Source organism: Salmo trutta, chromosome 32 (genome assembly GCF_901001165.1).
Source record: "Salmo trutta chromosome 32, fSalTru1.1, whole genome shotgun sequence".
Taxonomy (NCBI): Eukaryota; Metazoa; Chordata; class Actinopteri; order Salmoniformes; family Salmonidae; genus Salmo; species Salmo trutta.
Genome location: NC_042988.1, coordinates 24376549 through 24390561, shown reverse-complemented (window position 1 = coordinate 24390561; position 14013 = coordinate 24376549). Strand labels below are relative to the sequence as shown.

At 40.0% G+C, this 14013-nt stretch overlaps 1 protein-coding gene across 1 annotated transcript; it reads right to left on the bottom strand.

Annotated features, from left to right (window-relative positions):
* Positions 1–70: 70 nt before the first annotated feature.
* On the bottom strand, positions 71–3571 carry LOC115171499 (claudin-4). Its single transcript, XM_029728382.1, has 3 exons — positions 3402–3571; positions 1815–1947; positions 71–1618 (listed from the first exon to the last, which is right to left on the bottom strand). Exons 2-3 carry the CDS (start codon positions 1944–1946, stop codon positions 1115–1117), a joined length of 636 nt encoding a protein of 211 aa, XP_029584242.1. The 5' UTR covers position 1947; positions 3402–3571; the 3' UTR covers positions 71–1114.
* Between the last annotated feature and the right edge of the window lie 10442 nt (positions 3572–14013).

Sequence of the window (14013 nt, the reverse complement as noted above, 5' to 3'; positions counted from 1 at the left end):
AACATTTCCAAACGCCATCTAAAGGATGGCACACCTGAAGGAGATGACAATCATTTGTATTGCAACAGAATAAAATAAAAACATGTATTTATTATTTGATACACAAAAGTAAAAGACAAGCTGATTTTCATAAGTAAAAAAGTTCTCATGGATGTAAATGATATATACAGTCATTTGACTATACCTGTATTTTGAAATGCATGACCACTGAGTCCCTCACCTTGGTCTCTGTTGTTCATTCATGGCATTATAGAAGCATGTCACCCAGCATTAAAAAACTAAACGAGATAACACATTACAACAAGGGTGTCGAACTCATTCTGCCCCGCGGGCTGCATTTGGTCTTCAACGAGGTCCACACTGAAAATTGGTTATATTTCCTCGCCGTCACAATTTGTAAAATAATTTCCTCTATCCATCGTTTTTGTAATTTCCGGTGCTCCTTGACTGTCTAACCTTCATGTAGGTGATTATTAGCGAGCTGGACACAGTTAAGAAACTGTATGAATGTAGGTACATCATCATCTCTACACAGTTTTGATTTATAGTATATTATAGTATATTGAGTTAGTCCCCCCCCCCAAAAAAGAAACATCTATTTGTATTTTAAATGTAACCACCATATTGGACCCTTGGATTAACTACAACTAAACCAGTCTTACTATTTTGAAATATTCAATATTTACAACCATTATTTCCACTAATAATGTCCCTTCTTTACCCTTAAGATTAAACCCCTCCCCTTTCTTGTTTCCATTCTGTCTGACCCATTTCCTTTCCATCAAACTATCTCTCTACACACATACAAACATGCAGAGGTGTAGTACATCAAACTATCTCTCTACACACATACAAACATACAGAGGTGTAGTACATCAAACTATCTCTCTACACACATACAAACATACAGAGGTGTAGTACATCAAACTATCTCTCTACACACATACAAACATACAGAGGTGTAGTACATCAAACTATCTCTCTACACACATACAAACATACAGAGGTGTAGTACATCAAACTATCTCTCTACACACATACAAACATACAGAGGTGTAGTACATCAAACTATCTCTCTACACACATACAAACACACAGAGGTGTAGTACATGCACTAGACGTAGTTCTTGTTGGCGGCGGGGGCTGAAGCGCTGTTGCCGTAGTACTTGGCGGTTCCTCCCGAGCTGCCAGATTTGGCTCTGCTGAAGCACATGAGCAGGCCTCCAGACAGAATCAGCAGCACCCCAGCAGCCCAGCCAATAAAGATACAGGTTCCCAGCTCCATCTTCTGGGCCACTAGGGGGTTGTAGAAGTTGCTGATGACGTTGTTGGCGGACCAGCTGACAGGGATGATGAGGAGGAGGCCAGACACCAACAGGGCGATCCCTGCCACAAGGCTGATCTTGGGCTTGATGTCCTCATTCTCCACGCAGGTGGTGAAGTCGGCGCCGGCGAATAAGATGAGGATGGCCAGGGAGGTGACCATGCAGCTGATGATGGTCATGGCGCGGGCCGCCTGCAGGTCAGATGGCAGGACCAGCATGGACTCATAGCTCTTACACTGCTGCTGGCCCGTACTCTGCACCACACAGCTCATCCACAGGCCCTCTTCAGTTTCCTACACACAGAGACAAATAGTTACAGTAATACACACGCCATTCATTCATTACAGCTTATTTGACTTCAGCATATTGCATTCCTTCTACGTTTTCCGAGTTATTAGAGTCATTTGAGCCAATATAATGTTAGAAAGTATTTAGGGGTTTAAAATGTAAACCACATAGGGCTAATAAATCACTTGATCTGCTCAGTACCTGTGCCGTTACGATGTTCTGTCCTGTAAATGATGACACTTTCCACCTAGGGATGGCACAGCACACAATGCCCCCGATCAGGCCCAGGACCCCAAGGGCCACACATACAATCTGTACCCCAGCAGATCCCATCCTGAAAGAGAGAGAGGGGAGGGATACAAAACAGTTCACATTCTGGTATTAAAGGAAGTGTGGTTGCTTTAAATGTAGATATAGAATTACATGGTCATTTCTGTGATCATCACACAGCAGAGTACCCCACAAACACCTACACACACATACTTACACACACTGACTCATTCCCTATGACAGGCCTGTACAAGTCAGGATTGTGTAGCTCAGAGGTGCATTTAAAAACAAAGTCTCAGAAAGCACAGCCCTGGGACAGAGTCGTGTTGTGACAGGCCCGGTCTACCTCAGCCTGCTGCTGCTGCAGCTCAGTGGCATGCTGCCACTCCTAGTCTCACTGAGACTTCAACATCTCCTCACCTGGATCCACTCAATCTCACCTAGCCCTGCCAAAAAGTCCAGCAAATGTCATTCCTTTAGCTGAGTACAACTTTACTAAATCAAGCCAAAAGAGCTTTTCTTCCACCCCAAGAGTAAGTAGCCTTGCAAAATGTCACACCTTTATTTTCTCCACTGGATCATATTATTTCATCCATCTAAGCAATTTATTTATTTATTTAACTAGGCAAGTCAGTTTAGAACAAATGCTTTTGTCACAATGACGGCCTTGGAACAACTGCCTTGTTCAGGGGCAAAACGACAGATTTTTACCTTGTCAGCTCGGCAGTTCGATCTAGAAACCTTTCGGTTACTGGCCCAACACTCTAACCACTAGGTTACCTGCCGCCCCTTGATGGTATGCTACTCTCATTGAATTAAGAAAACATGCAATAGTGCTTACTTGGACCCTTCTCCTTATATTCAACTGGACAAGACCAGGCAGACTAGTAAAACAAAGACATAAATGTGTCTTCTCTTCTCACAAGGACCCATAGAGTTGAGGGTAAGAGGAAGAGGAGGAGGTCGAGAGGATGGGGTGAGTGGTAAGAACATAATTACTAATAGTAATTGTTGCTACTTATAGATCCTGGTGAATCACTGAATCCTGAGCATAACATGAAGGCGTTATGTTTGGTTCGTCAATGGAATAGAGTATGAATACATTTCTTATACCATATTGAAAAAAGTAGCATATTTTGGATTAACCATAGAGTGTTTCACAATAGATTCATGTCAAAAGTAAAAGTTTGGGTGGAAATGTTCCTCAGAACTTATTATCTTTTAATCGATAGAGAGCAAAAAAAAAGTTTCTTTGTTTGTACTTTGCATATGGCCTGAATCATACATACCTTAGTCTGTTTTAATTATGTGACATTCATGAAAGTATAAGGATGTTACATGCATGTCTGCCCCCTAAACATACCATCAATATTCATTTATTTAAACTTGATTGGATAGGTTACTCCGCTAAGAGTTATAACAAATTAAAATGCAGTTATAATGCTCCATGGAGCTGGTATGTTTCATATTTGCAATAGCACAAAATCAGAGATACAAGTAGAAAAGTTTAACAAATACCTTATGATGTGTCCTCTTGTCTTGATTGGAAATTTGAAAAGTAAAGTTCTTTGTCAAGGGTTTTCCTTCTCTTTAAAAAGGAAATTCTACTCTCTTAATTCAGGTGTTGATCTGTGTAAAGCGGCGGTCTGTTATGTAGCTGGTGGGATGTAAAGGGTTTTGTAGTGGACTGTGAGGTGTAGGGTGGGGCCGGGAAGAACAGGAGAGAGAGGTGGGATGTATCTCACAACCAGACTGGACTTGTCTCATGCCTCTCTTTCCCACTCTTTTTACAGCTTTCATTTGTGTTCCCAGTGTTGATATTCCAGGTTTAGTCACAACTTTTTAGCAGTGTTGGGGAAGCTACTCTGAAAATAGTTTACCAACCTACCAATTACTTCACACTGGAAGAAATTAAGCTACAGTAGCTCCCCTTAAGACAAATATAGTTTACTTAACTAAAGTTACTTTGAAAAACGAGTTCACTACATCCAAACTACTTTGTGAAAAATTATCATATGTAAATCTGAAATGTCATAGACTATAAAATTGCAACAGAACAGGACACTTCATGTTACCAGAATGTGTAACGCTACCATTATGCCGCCCAAAGCTAAAGAAGGTGGGAGTAATGGAGAGGACAGTGTTTCGCTATCGCAAGTGCGTGATCTTTTAAATCAACAAAAATATGTCATCAAACAATTGTTACAGCAACAGGAAAATAGCTTCAAGAGCTTTGTCCAAATATTGGTGGACTCAGCTAACAAAAGACTGGATGATCTGACCAGAGAGGTCCAAGACCTTAAGAACAGTTTGCAGTTCTCCCAGGGAGAGGTGGATATCCTGAATGAGACTTGCAGCAAGTTGACAACAAACTTGGGTGGGTGTTTCAGGGAAGAGGTGTACGTTTGACCTCCATCATCTAGGATGTGACAATGGTTAATAAAATCTCTCAATTTCTGCCCATTTTTTTTGCACAGTCTTGCAGGCCTTCTAATGCAGCTGCAACTGTAAATGCATTTGTAAATCAAGACCTTTCTTGAGTTGGGCTCTGGGTGGTGCAACTGTTGAGAATGTGAGCTTATGGTTGTGTGGGGGGAAAGGGTTGAGTGTGTGTGGGTGTATGTGTGTATCCCACAACTGTTGCGAAGGAGTTAAAGATGTTAGGGACAATAGAGGATGATCCACAGCTATATATAATACAAATTGAGGTGAGGGCGATGGAAATGCATTTGGCAATTGATTTACTTCAATTCGGTAAATGACACTGTGTGCACTTTTCGAAGGATGGATCCCAGTCTGTTCAGGGCTATGGGATACGGGGGATCTGGGGTGGTCTGCCGGGCTATGGGATGACAACCCAACTAGGGATGAGGAAGGCTTTTAGCGGGTGGAATAGTAGGGACCAATTGGAGGTTTACTTAGTAGCAATGCAAATATCATGGTACAGCTATATAGACACTCAATCATCATGTTACTTTTTAATGGTACATTTACAAACACATATTTTCATAAATAGAATTTAAAGTTGTCTCATTATGGTAAGTGGTGAAATAAGTATAGCCAGTTATAATTGTAATGGCCTAGCAGATAATAAGAAAAGACGATCAGTATTTGGCCATGCTGCACTTCCAGTTTCAACTGTTCTGCCTGCGGCTACGGAACCCTGACCTGTTCACCGGACGTGCTTGTTGCACCCTCGACAACTACAATGATTATTATTATTTGACCATGCTGGTCATTTATGAACATTTTAACATCTTGACCATGTTCTGTTATAATATCCACCCGGCACAGCCAGAAGAGGACTGGCCACCCCTCATAGGCTGGTTCCTCTCTAGGTTTCTTCCTAGGTTCCGGCCTTTCTAGGGAGTTTTTCCTAGGGAGTTTTTCCTAGCCACCGTGCCTCTTTCACATGCATTGCTTGCTGTTTGGGGAATAAGGCTGGGTTTCTGTACAGCCCTTTGAGATTTTAGCTGATATACGAAGGGCTATATAAATAAATTTGATTTGATTTATCTGGTTAAAAGAGAAGGAATATAATATCTATTGTTTACAGGAAACCCATTCAACAATTTTAGATGAAGTTTTGTGGAAAAAGAACTGGGGGGGAAATATATTTCTCCCATGGGCAAGGAAATTCAAAAGGGGTGATGGTTTTAATTAACAGTAATTTTGATCCAAATGTGCAAATTGTCCAAACAGATTATCAAGGTAGATGGATTATTTTAAAAATGTTATTGGACAATAAACAGATATGGCTTATTAACCTATACGGTCCGAATAATGATGATCCAAGCTTCTTTGAAAATATATATAAGAATGTATCAACTCTACAAGCAACACTAGACTCTATTATTATGGTGGGAGATTTTAGTACGGTCTTAAATACCTCTATGGACCAGAAAGGAAATCACACTACAAACTATCAACCTCAGGCACTTAAGGAAATCATGAATGTCATGGATATATTGGAATTAGTGGATATATGGAGGCTTAAATACCCTGACCTAGTGAGATATACATGGCGGAGGCTTAATCAAGCTAGTCGTCTTGACTACTTTCTTATGCCATTCTCTCTGGCACCAAAAGTTTAAAAAGTGTTGATAGGGGACAGAATGCGGTCGGATCATCACATAATTGGCATATATATTACTCTTACAGAATTTCCACATGGGCGAGGATATTGGAAATTTAATCAAAGCCTACTAGATGATAAATTGTTTAGTGCACCAAATTCTTTTCCAATCTTCAATATAGAAATGCTACCAAAAATGTTTTATTAAAACTTGTTACAAATGATGGAGTCACGCATGATTCACCAAATTATATTTGAAAGAGGAAGTAAAGTACTTTAAGAATATGTTTTCATTTCAGGTTCCTCCATCTCCACTAACTGAAACTAATTGTATGGATTTTTTTCCTAATAATAATGTAAAATTAACATCTGTACAGAAAGACTCATGTGTAGGCCAAATTACAGAGGAGGAACTGCTTGATGCAATTGGGGCCTTTAAGGATGGGAAAACTCCAGGGCTGGATGGCATACCAGTGGAAGTATACAAAACTTTTTTTGGTATACTCAAAGGACCATTATTAGCGTGTTTTAACCACTCCTATATAAATGGTAGATTATCAGACACGCAACAAGAAGGTCTGATATCATTATTACTGAAACAGGACCCAAATGGTAATATATAAAGATCCAGTCCGTTTAAAAAATTGGAGACCTCTTACACTTCAGTGTTGTGATGCAAAAATCCTAGCAAAATGCTTGGCGCATAGAATTGAAAAAGTATTGTCAGATATTATTAATCTTAATCAGACAGTTTTTTTTACATGGACGATACATTGGAGATAATATAAGACAAGTACTGGAAACAATAGAATACTGTGAAATATCGGGGACACCAGGCCTGGTTTTCATAGCTGATTTTGAAAAGGCTTTTGATAAAGTACGACTGGAGTTTATATATAAATGCCTAGAATATTTCAATTTTGGGGAATCTCTTATAAAATGGGTTAAAGTTATGTATAGTTACCCTAGGTGTAAAATAGTAAATAATGGCTACATCTCAGAAAGTTTTAAACTATCTAGAGGAGTAAAACAAGGTTGTCCACTATCAGCATATTTATGTATTATTGCCATTGAAATGTTAGCTGTTAAGATTAGATCAAACAATAATATTAAGGGATTAGAAATCCGTGGCTTAAAAACCAAGGTGTCATTGTACGCCGATGATTCATGTTTTCTTTTAAAACCACAATTAGAGTCTCTCCACGGCCTCATAGAGGATCTAGATACTTTTGCTATCCTCTCTGGATTAAAACCAAATTATAATTATATTACGTATTGGATCACAAAAAAATGCAAATTTTACATTACCATGTAGTTTACCAATTAAATGGTCTGACGGAGATGTGGACATACTCGGTATACAAATCCCAAAAGAAAGAAATGATCTCACTCCAATCAATTTTTATAGAAAGTTTGCAAAAATAGATAAGATCTTGCTACCATGGAAAGGAAAATACCTGTCTATTTGTGGAAAAATCACCCTGATTAACTCTTTAATCATATCACAGTTTACCTATTTGCTTATGGTTTTGCCTACACCTAGTGACCTGCTTTTTAAATTACATGAACAAAAAATATTCATTTTTATTTGGAATGGCAAGCCAGATAAAATTAAAAGGGCCTATTTATATAACGAATATGAATTCGGAGGGCAGAAATGATTAAATATTAAAGCATTAGACCTCTCACTAAAGGCATCAGTCATACCAAAGTTATATTTAAATCCAAACAGGTTTTCTAGTAAATTGGTACAAATGTCTCATCCTATGTTCAAGAAGGGCCTTGTTCCCTTTATTCAGATTACACCTGCCCACTTTCAGTTGTTTGAAAAGGAAATAATCTCCAAAATATCTTAATTTTTTAAACAAGCCTTAGAAAGTTGGTTGCAATTTCAGTTTAATCCACTTGAAAAGACAGAACAAATAATACAACAAATATTGTGGTTATATTCAAATATAGTAATTGATTTGAAAAAAAACTGTATTTTTCGAAGAAATTTTTAAAAAAGGTATAATTTTAGTGAATGATATTATAAATAGGACTGGTGGAGTGATGTCACACATGCAGCTAACACAGACATATGGTAATGTCTGCTCTACCCAAAATTACAACCAATTAATTGCAGCATTACCACAAAAATGGAAGAGGCAAGTAGAAGGGGAAAAAAGTAAGGAACTTGTATGTCGGCCCAGTATTAAAGAACATAAATGGTTATAGAAAAGTGTGATGAATAAAAACATATACCAATTTCATTTAAGGACCAAAAAACTGATAGCTGTGCCATATAAATTGCAAAATAGTTGGGAAGAGATTTTCGATTCCATGGCACATGGTTTATGAATTGATACGCAAAACAACGCCGGATTCAAAACTTAGAATTTTTCAATTTAAATTACTATACAAACTTCTTGCAAATAATAGAATGTTATATATATGGGGGATACAATCTTCCCAGGTCTGCAGATTTTGCTGTGAGGAGGCAGAGTCATTAGATCATTTATTTTGGTATTGTACAGATGTAGCTCGTTTTTGGTCACAGGTCCAGGAATGGCTGAAGAATTGCAACATTTGCCTAGAACTAACGCTGCAGATAGCAATACTGGGTGATTTGAAAAGCCATAGTCAATCAATCAATAATATAATAATTATTTTAGCAAAAATGTTTATTTTTAATTTACAATATGTAGAAGCTATGAGAATAGAAAGGTTCAATTGTTTTGTGAAGCATCACAGCATAGTTGAAAAATATATGGCAAATAGAAATCCGAAATGGATGATGTTGATGGGTTCATGGGAGGGGTTGAATGGAGCTGAAGGGTGGGACTAATAACAAGATAAACAATGTAAAACATACGGGGTGTGTAAAATATATATAGGTTCAGAACTTTTGTGATATAGCACAGTTACAAATAGAAATCAAACTGGATGGACATCAGAAATAGAGGAAAGACTAAAAACAAACAAAAAAGAACTACTGTAAAATAGACGGTCTGTAAAATGTGTACAAGATGAATAAATTGAAGGTAAAAGCCGAAGTGTTTATTAGTTTACTCCAATTGGGCGATCGGTGGTGGGTTTGCGGGGAATAATAATAAAGGTATATTCTTTAAAAAAGTATCTATATCTATATAGGTATGTGTATGTATATATGTGTATATGTATGCATGCGTGTATGGATATATATATACTGCGAAATAAAATAAAGGGAACACTTAAACAACACATCCTAGATCTGAATGAAAGAAATAATCTTATTAAATACTTTTTTCTTTACATAGTTGAATGTGCTGACAACAAAATCACACAAAAATAATCAATGGAAATCCAATTTATCAACCCATGGAGGTCTGGATTTGGAGTCACACTCAAAATTAAAGTGGAAAACCACACTACAGGCTGATCCAACTTTGATGTAATGTCCTTAAAACAAGTCAAAATGAGGCTCAGTAGTGTGTGTGGCCTCAACGTGCCTGTATGACCTCCCTACAACGCCTGGGCATGCTCCTGATGAGGTGGCGGATGGTCTCCTGAGGGATCTCCTCCCAGACCTGGACTAAAGCATCCGCCAACTCCTGGACAGTCTGTGGTGCAACGTGGCGTTGGTGGATGGAGCGAGACATGATGTCCCAGATGTGCTCAATTGGATTCAGGTCTGGGGAACGGGCGGGCCAGTCCATAGCATCAATGCCTTCCTCTTGCAGGAACTGCTGACACACTCCAGCCACATGAGGTCTAGCATTGTCTTGCATTAGGAGGAACCCAGGGCCAACTGCACCAGCATATGGTCTCACAAGGGGTCTGAGGATCTCATCTCGGTACCTAATGGCAGTCAGGCTACCTCTGGTGATTACATGGAGGGCTGTGCGGCCCCCCAAAGAAATGCCACCCCACACCATGACTGACCCACCGCCAAACCAGTCATGCTGGAGGATGTTGCAGGCAGCAGAACGTTCTCCACGGCGTCTCCAGACTCTGTCACGTCTGTCACGTGCTCAGTGTGAACCTGCTTTCATCTGTGAAGAGCACAGGGTGCCAGTGGTGAATTTGCCAATCTTGGTGTTCTCTGGCAAATGCCAAACGTCCTGCACGGTGTTGGGCTGTAAGCACAACCCCCACCTGTGGACGTCGGGCCCTCATACCACCCTCATGGAGTCTGTTTCTGACCGTTTGAGCAGACACATGCACATTTGTGGCCTGCTGGAGGTCATTTTGCAGGGCTCTGGCGGTGCTTCTCCTGCTCCTCCTTGCACAAAGGCGGAGGTAGCGGTCCTGCTGCTGGGTTGTTCCCCTCCTACGGCCTCCTCCACGTCTCCTGATGTACTGGCCTGTCTCCTGGTAGCGCCTCCATGCTCTGGACACTACGCTGACAGACACAGCAAACCTTCTTGCCACAGCTCGCATTGATGTGCCATCCTGGATGAGCTGCACTACCTGAGCCACTTGTGTGGGTAGTAGACTCCGTCTCATGCTACCACTAGAGTGAAAGCACCGCCAGCATTCAAAAGTGACCAAAACATCAGCCAGGAAGCATAGGAACTGAGAAGTTGTCTGTGGTCCCCACCTGCAGAACCACTCCTTTATTGGGGGTGTCTTGCTAATTGCCTATAATTTCCACCTGTTGTCTATTCCATTTGCACAACAGGATGTGAAATGTATTGTCAATCAGTGTTGCTTCCTAAGTGGACAGTTTGATTTCACAGAAGTGTGATTGACTTGGAGTTACATTGTGTTGTTTAAGTGTTCCCTTTATTTTTTTGAGCAGTGTATTTACCCAAAAAATAAATGGGGGATTGGAAATGATGCAGACAATTACATTGATGGAAGCAATATTCTTTCCGCAATATTAAGCTGATCCACCCCTAAAAAAAAATATAATAATAATAATAATAATGTAGATAGCATACCAGAGTCTCCACATCGGACCTGGATATAGTCTGAGGAGAAAGTGAACAATTTTTTACTGAAAAGCTGCAGATGGATCATAGGAAGATTGTGGTGGAGCGCACCCATGGGTCTGGAAACCTGTAACCAGCTCAGGGGACAGGTCTGGGAACCTGTAACCAGCTCAGGGGACAGGTCTGGAAACCTGTAACCAGCTCAGGGGACAGGTCTGGGAACCTGTAACCAGCTCAGGGGACAGGTCTGGGAACCTGTAACCAGCTCAGGGGACAGGTCTGGGAACCTGTAACCAGCTCAGGGGACAGGTCTGGGAACCTGTAACCAGCTCAGGGGACAGGTCTGGGAACCTGTAACCAGCTCAGGGGACAGGTCTGGGAACCTGTAACCAGCTCAGGGGACAGACCCAGGCCGATAGTGGTCAAGTTCCTAAGGTTCAAGGACAAGATGGCTGTTCTGGAGAGAGACAAAAACTTGAGAGGAATCATCTTCCTCAACGAGGGACTTCTCTGAAGCTGTGTGCCAGAGGTGGAAAGAACTTATTCCAGCTATAAAAGCTGCCAGAGAGCATGTGGGACATTGCTTACATCGCCTATGACAAGCTCATTGTCCACCCTCCCAAAAGCCTGGGAAGAGAGAGAGAGCCAAGCTTCTGGGTCAGTAGCTTCAGCCCAACATCACACACACACACACAGCAGCTGACACAAGTGCCCGATTGACTGACTCTATGTCAAAACAATGTTTTAATTGAATTTTTTCTTCTCCATATATCTATCTCCGATAAGCTACCAAGGAAAAGGCTAAGAACAGCCCGTATTAATATACAGCGCCTTCAGAAAGTATTCACACCCCTTTACCTTTCCACATTTTGTTGTGTTACAGCCTGAAGGCGGCTTTATTAACTCAATGATATATATTTTTTATTGTTTGCAAACGGACACGTATTAATGCCAAAATAACATACAAAACAGGCAAGCCTTTCTTTTTACTTATTTTTTGCAAAAAATGTGGGGCTCAAAACTGCCTTGAATGACAGGTCGCCACTGAATATGATCTACCAAATGTCGGAAATTATAAGCAGAAACTTACAGTAACTTAATTATAGTAGGCTAAATTATTAGGGTGGATCAAATTGCACAGGTAGCCTACTTTTTGAAGTGATTTGTTTAACAATCAGATGAAAACATAATGCATCACACAACACATGATATGCAAAACTGAACCTGCCCAAACCGCAAAAACAACAATACACGGGATAAAATGTTAACATGCCACAGAATCCCGTTTTAGATCAGCATATACCAGGTATCTAGCCCGGGTTTCTTATAACCGGGAAACAAGCTTTTTCAGGTTATTGTTAACGGTATATGATGTTTAAAAACAAAATACTTGAGTATCCCGAATAATAACGGGATATTGGTGTGAACGTAAAAGTGGTCCCTGTGACAATAACAAGGAAAGTCAAAGTGCCAAAGGTAAAGTAATTTATAAGAGATCATACAAAAAAAATTATCAGCAATCTTTTGTTGAAATATATATGTTGGTCTGATGATGTATATGAGGAAGTGAATCCAAATGCAGTATTTGTAAAGTTATTCTGTAACGCGTGGGTGCAGGAATCAGGCGCAAAGAGCAGAGGGTAGGACGAATGCAATTTAATACAGAACTGAATACGGTCACGCCAAATACACTAGGCGCAAATCCCAGACCGGGCGTAAACAGGACCCACTACAGTACTGCGTAAAAGCAAATAAACACATCCACCAACACTACACAGGAGAAACAAGCCCGCACAACAGCAAGCGGGCATCTCCAGCTTAAATAGCTCCTAATCAAACCCCAACAAGGAACAGGTGAAAACAATCAGACCCAACCAACCGAAAAGGGAAAAAGGGATCGCTGGCCGCTAGTAGACCGGTGACGACAACCACCGAGCACCGCCCGAACAGGAAGGGGAACCGCCTTCGGTGGGATTCGTGACATATTCATGTATGCCAATTGTTGATAAGCATGCACCTGTTAAGAAACTAACTGTGAGAACTGTTAGAGCCCCCTGGATTGATGATTAATTGAAAAATGATATGGTTAAAAGAAATTGTGCAAAAGAGGTGGCAAACAAGTCAGGCTGCTCAACTGATTGGTTGACACTGTAAATTGAAAAAATGTGTGACTAAAATTAACAAAAAGAAGAAGAAATTATAATACCTAACCAAGATAAATGACATAAAACACAATGGAAAAATACATTGGAGTACGTTAAATGATATCAGTTATCATGGTCAAGTCATATTGACAAAGTTGTTGTGAAGGTGGGGAGGGGTATATCTGTTATAAAAAGATGTTCTACGTTTTTGACACAAAAATCAACTGTACTAGTTGTTCAGGCACTGGTTTTGTCCCACCTTGATTACTGTCTGGTAAAATGGTCAAATGCAACAAAGAAAGACCTAGCAAAGCTGCAGCTGGCTCAAAACAGAGCAGCACGCCTTGGCCTAAACGGCACATCCAGAACTAACATGAACAACATGCAGGCCAGTCTATCCTGGTTGAGGGTTTATGAGAGATGAACTGCTTCTCTTCTAGTTTTTATGACAAATATTACTGTGATAAAAATTCCTGATTGTCTGCATAATCAAATTACATACAGCTCAGACACCTACATATACCCCACAAGACATTCCACCAGGGGTCTCTTCTCAGTCCCAAGTCCAAAACAAATTAATGGCAACACACAGTATTACACAGAGCCGTGATCGCATTGAACTCCCTTCCATCTCTTATTACTAAAGTAAAAAGCTAAATTATAAAACAACATCTAATGACACGATAGGGACTGTGAAATGACACTCACACACAAACACACGCACACATAAACACAATCTAACACACACATTATTCTTTAATTGTATTGTTTGTATTTCATTGTATTTTACATTTGTGTGACTGTTCTTGTCTGTCAGTTTATCAGTGTTTTGTTACTTGTCGTGTTTTATGTTTTTGTGTGGACCTCAGGAAGAATAGCTGCTGCTTCTGCAAGAGCTAATGGGATCCAAATAAATGAATAAAAACAATAAAACATAAAAACTGTTTCAAGTGAGAATTATGAAGGTCTGATGCTGAAAAAGAAAGGAAATGATTGCCCACTTCAACCATATTATA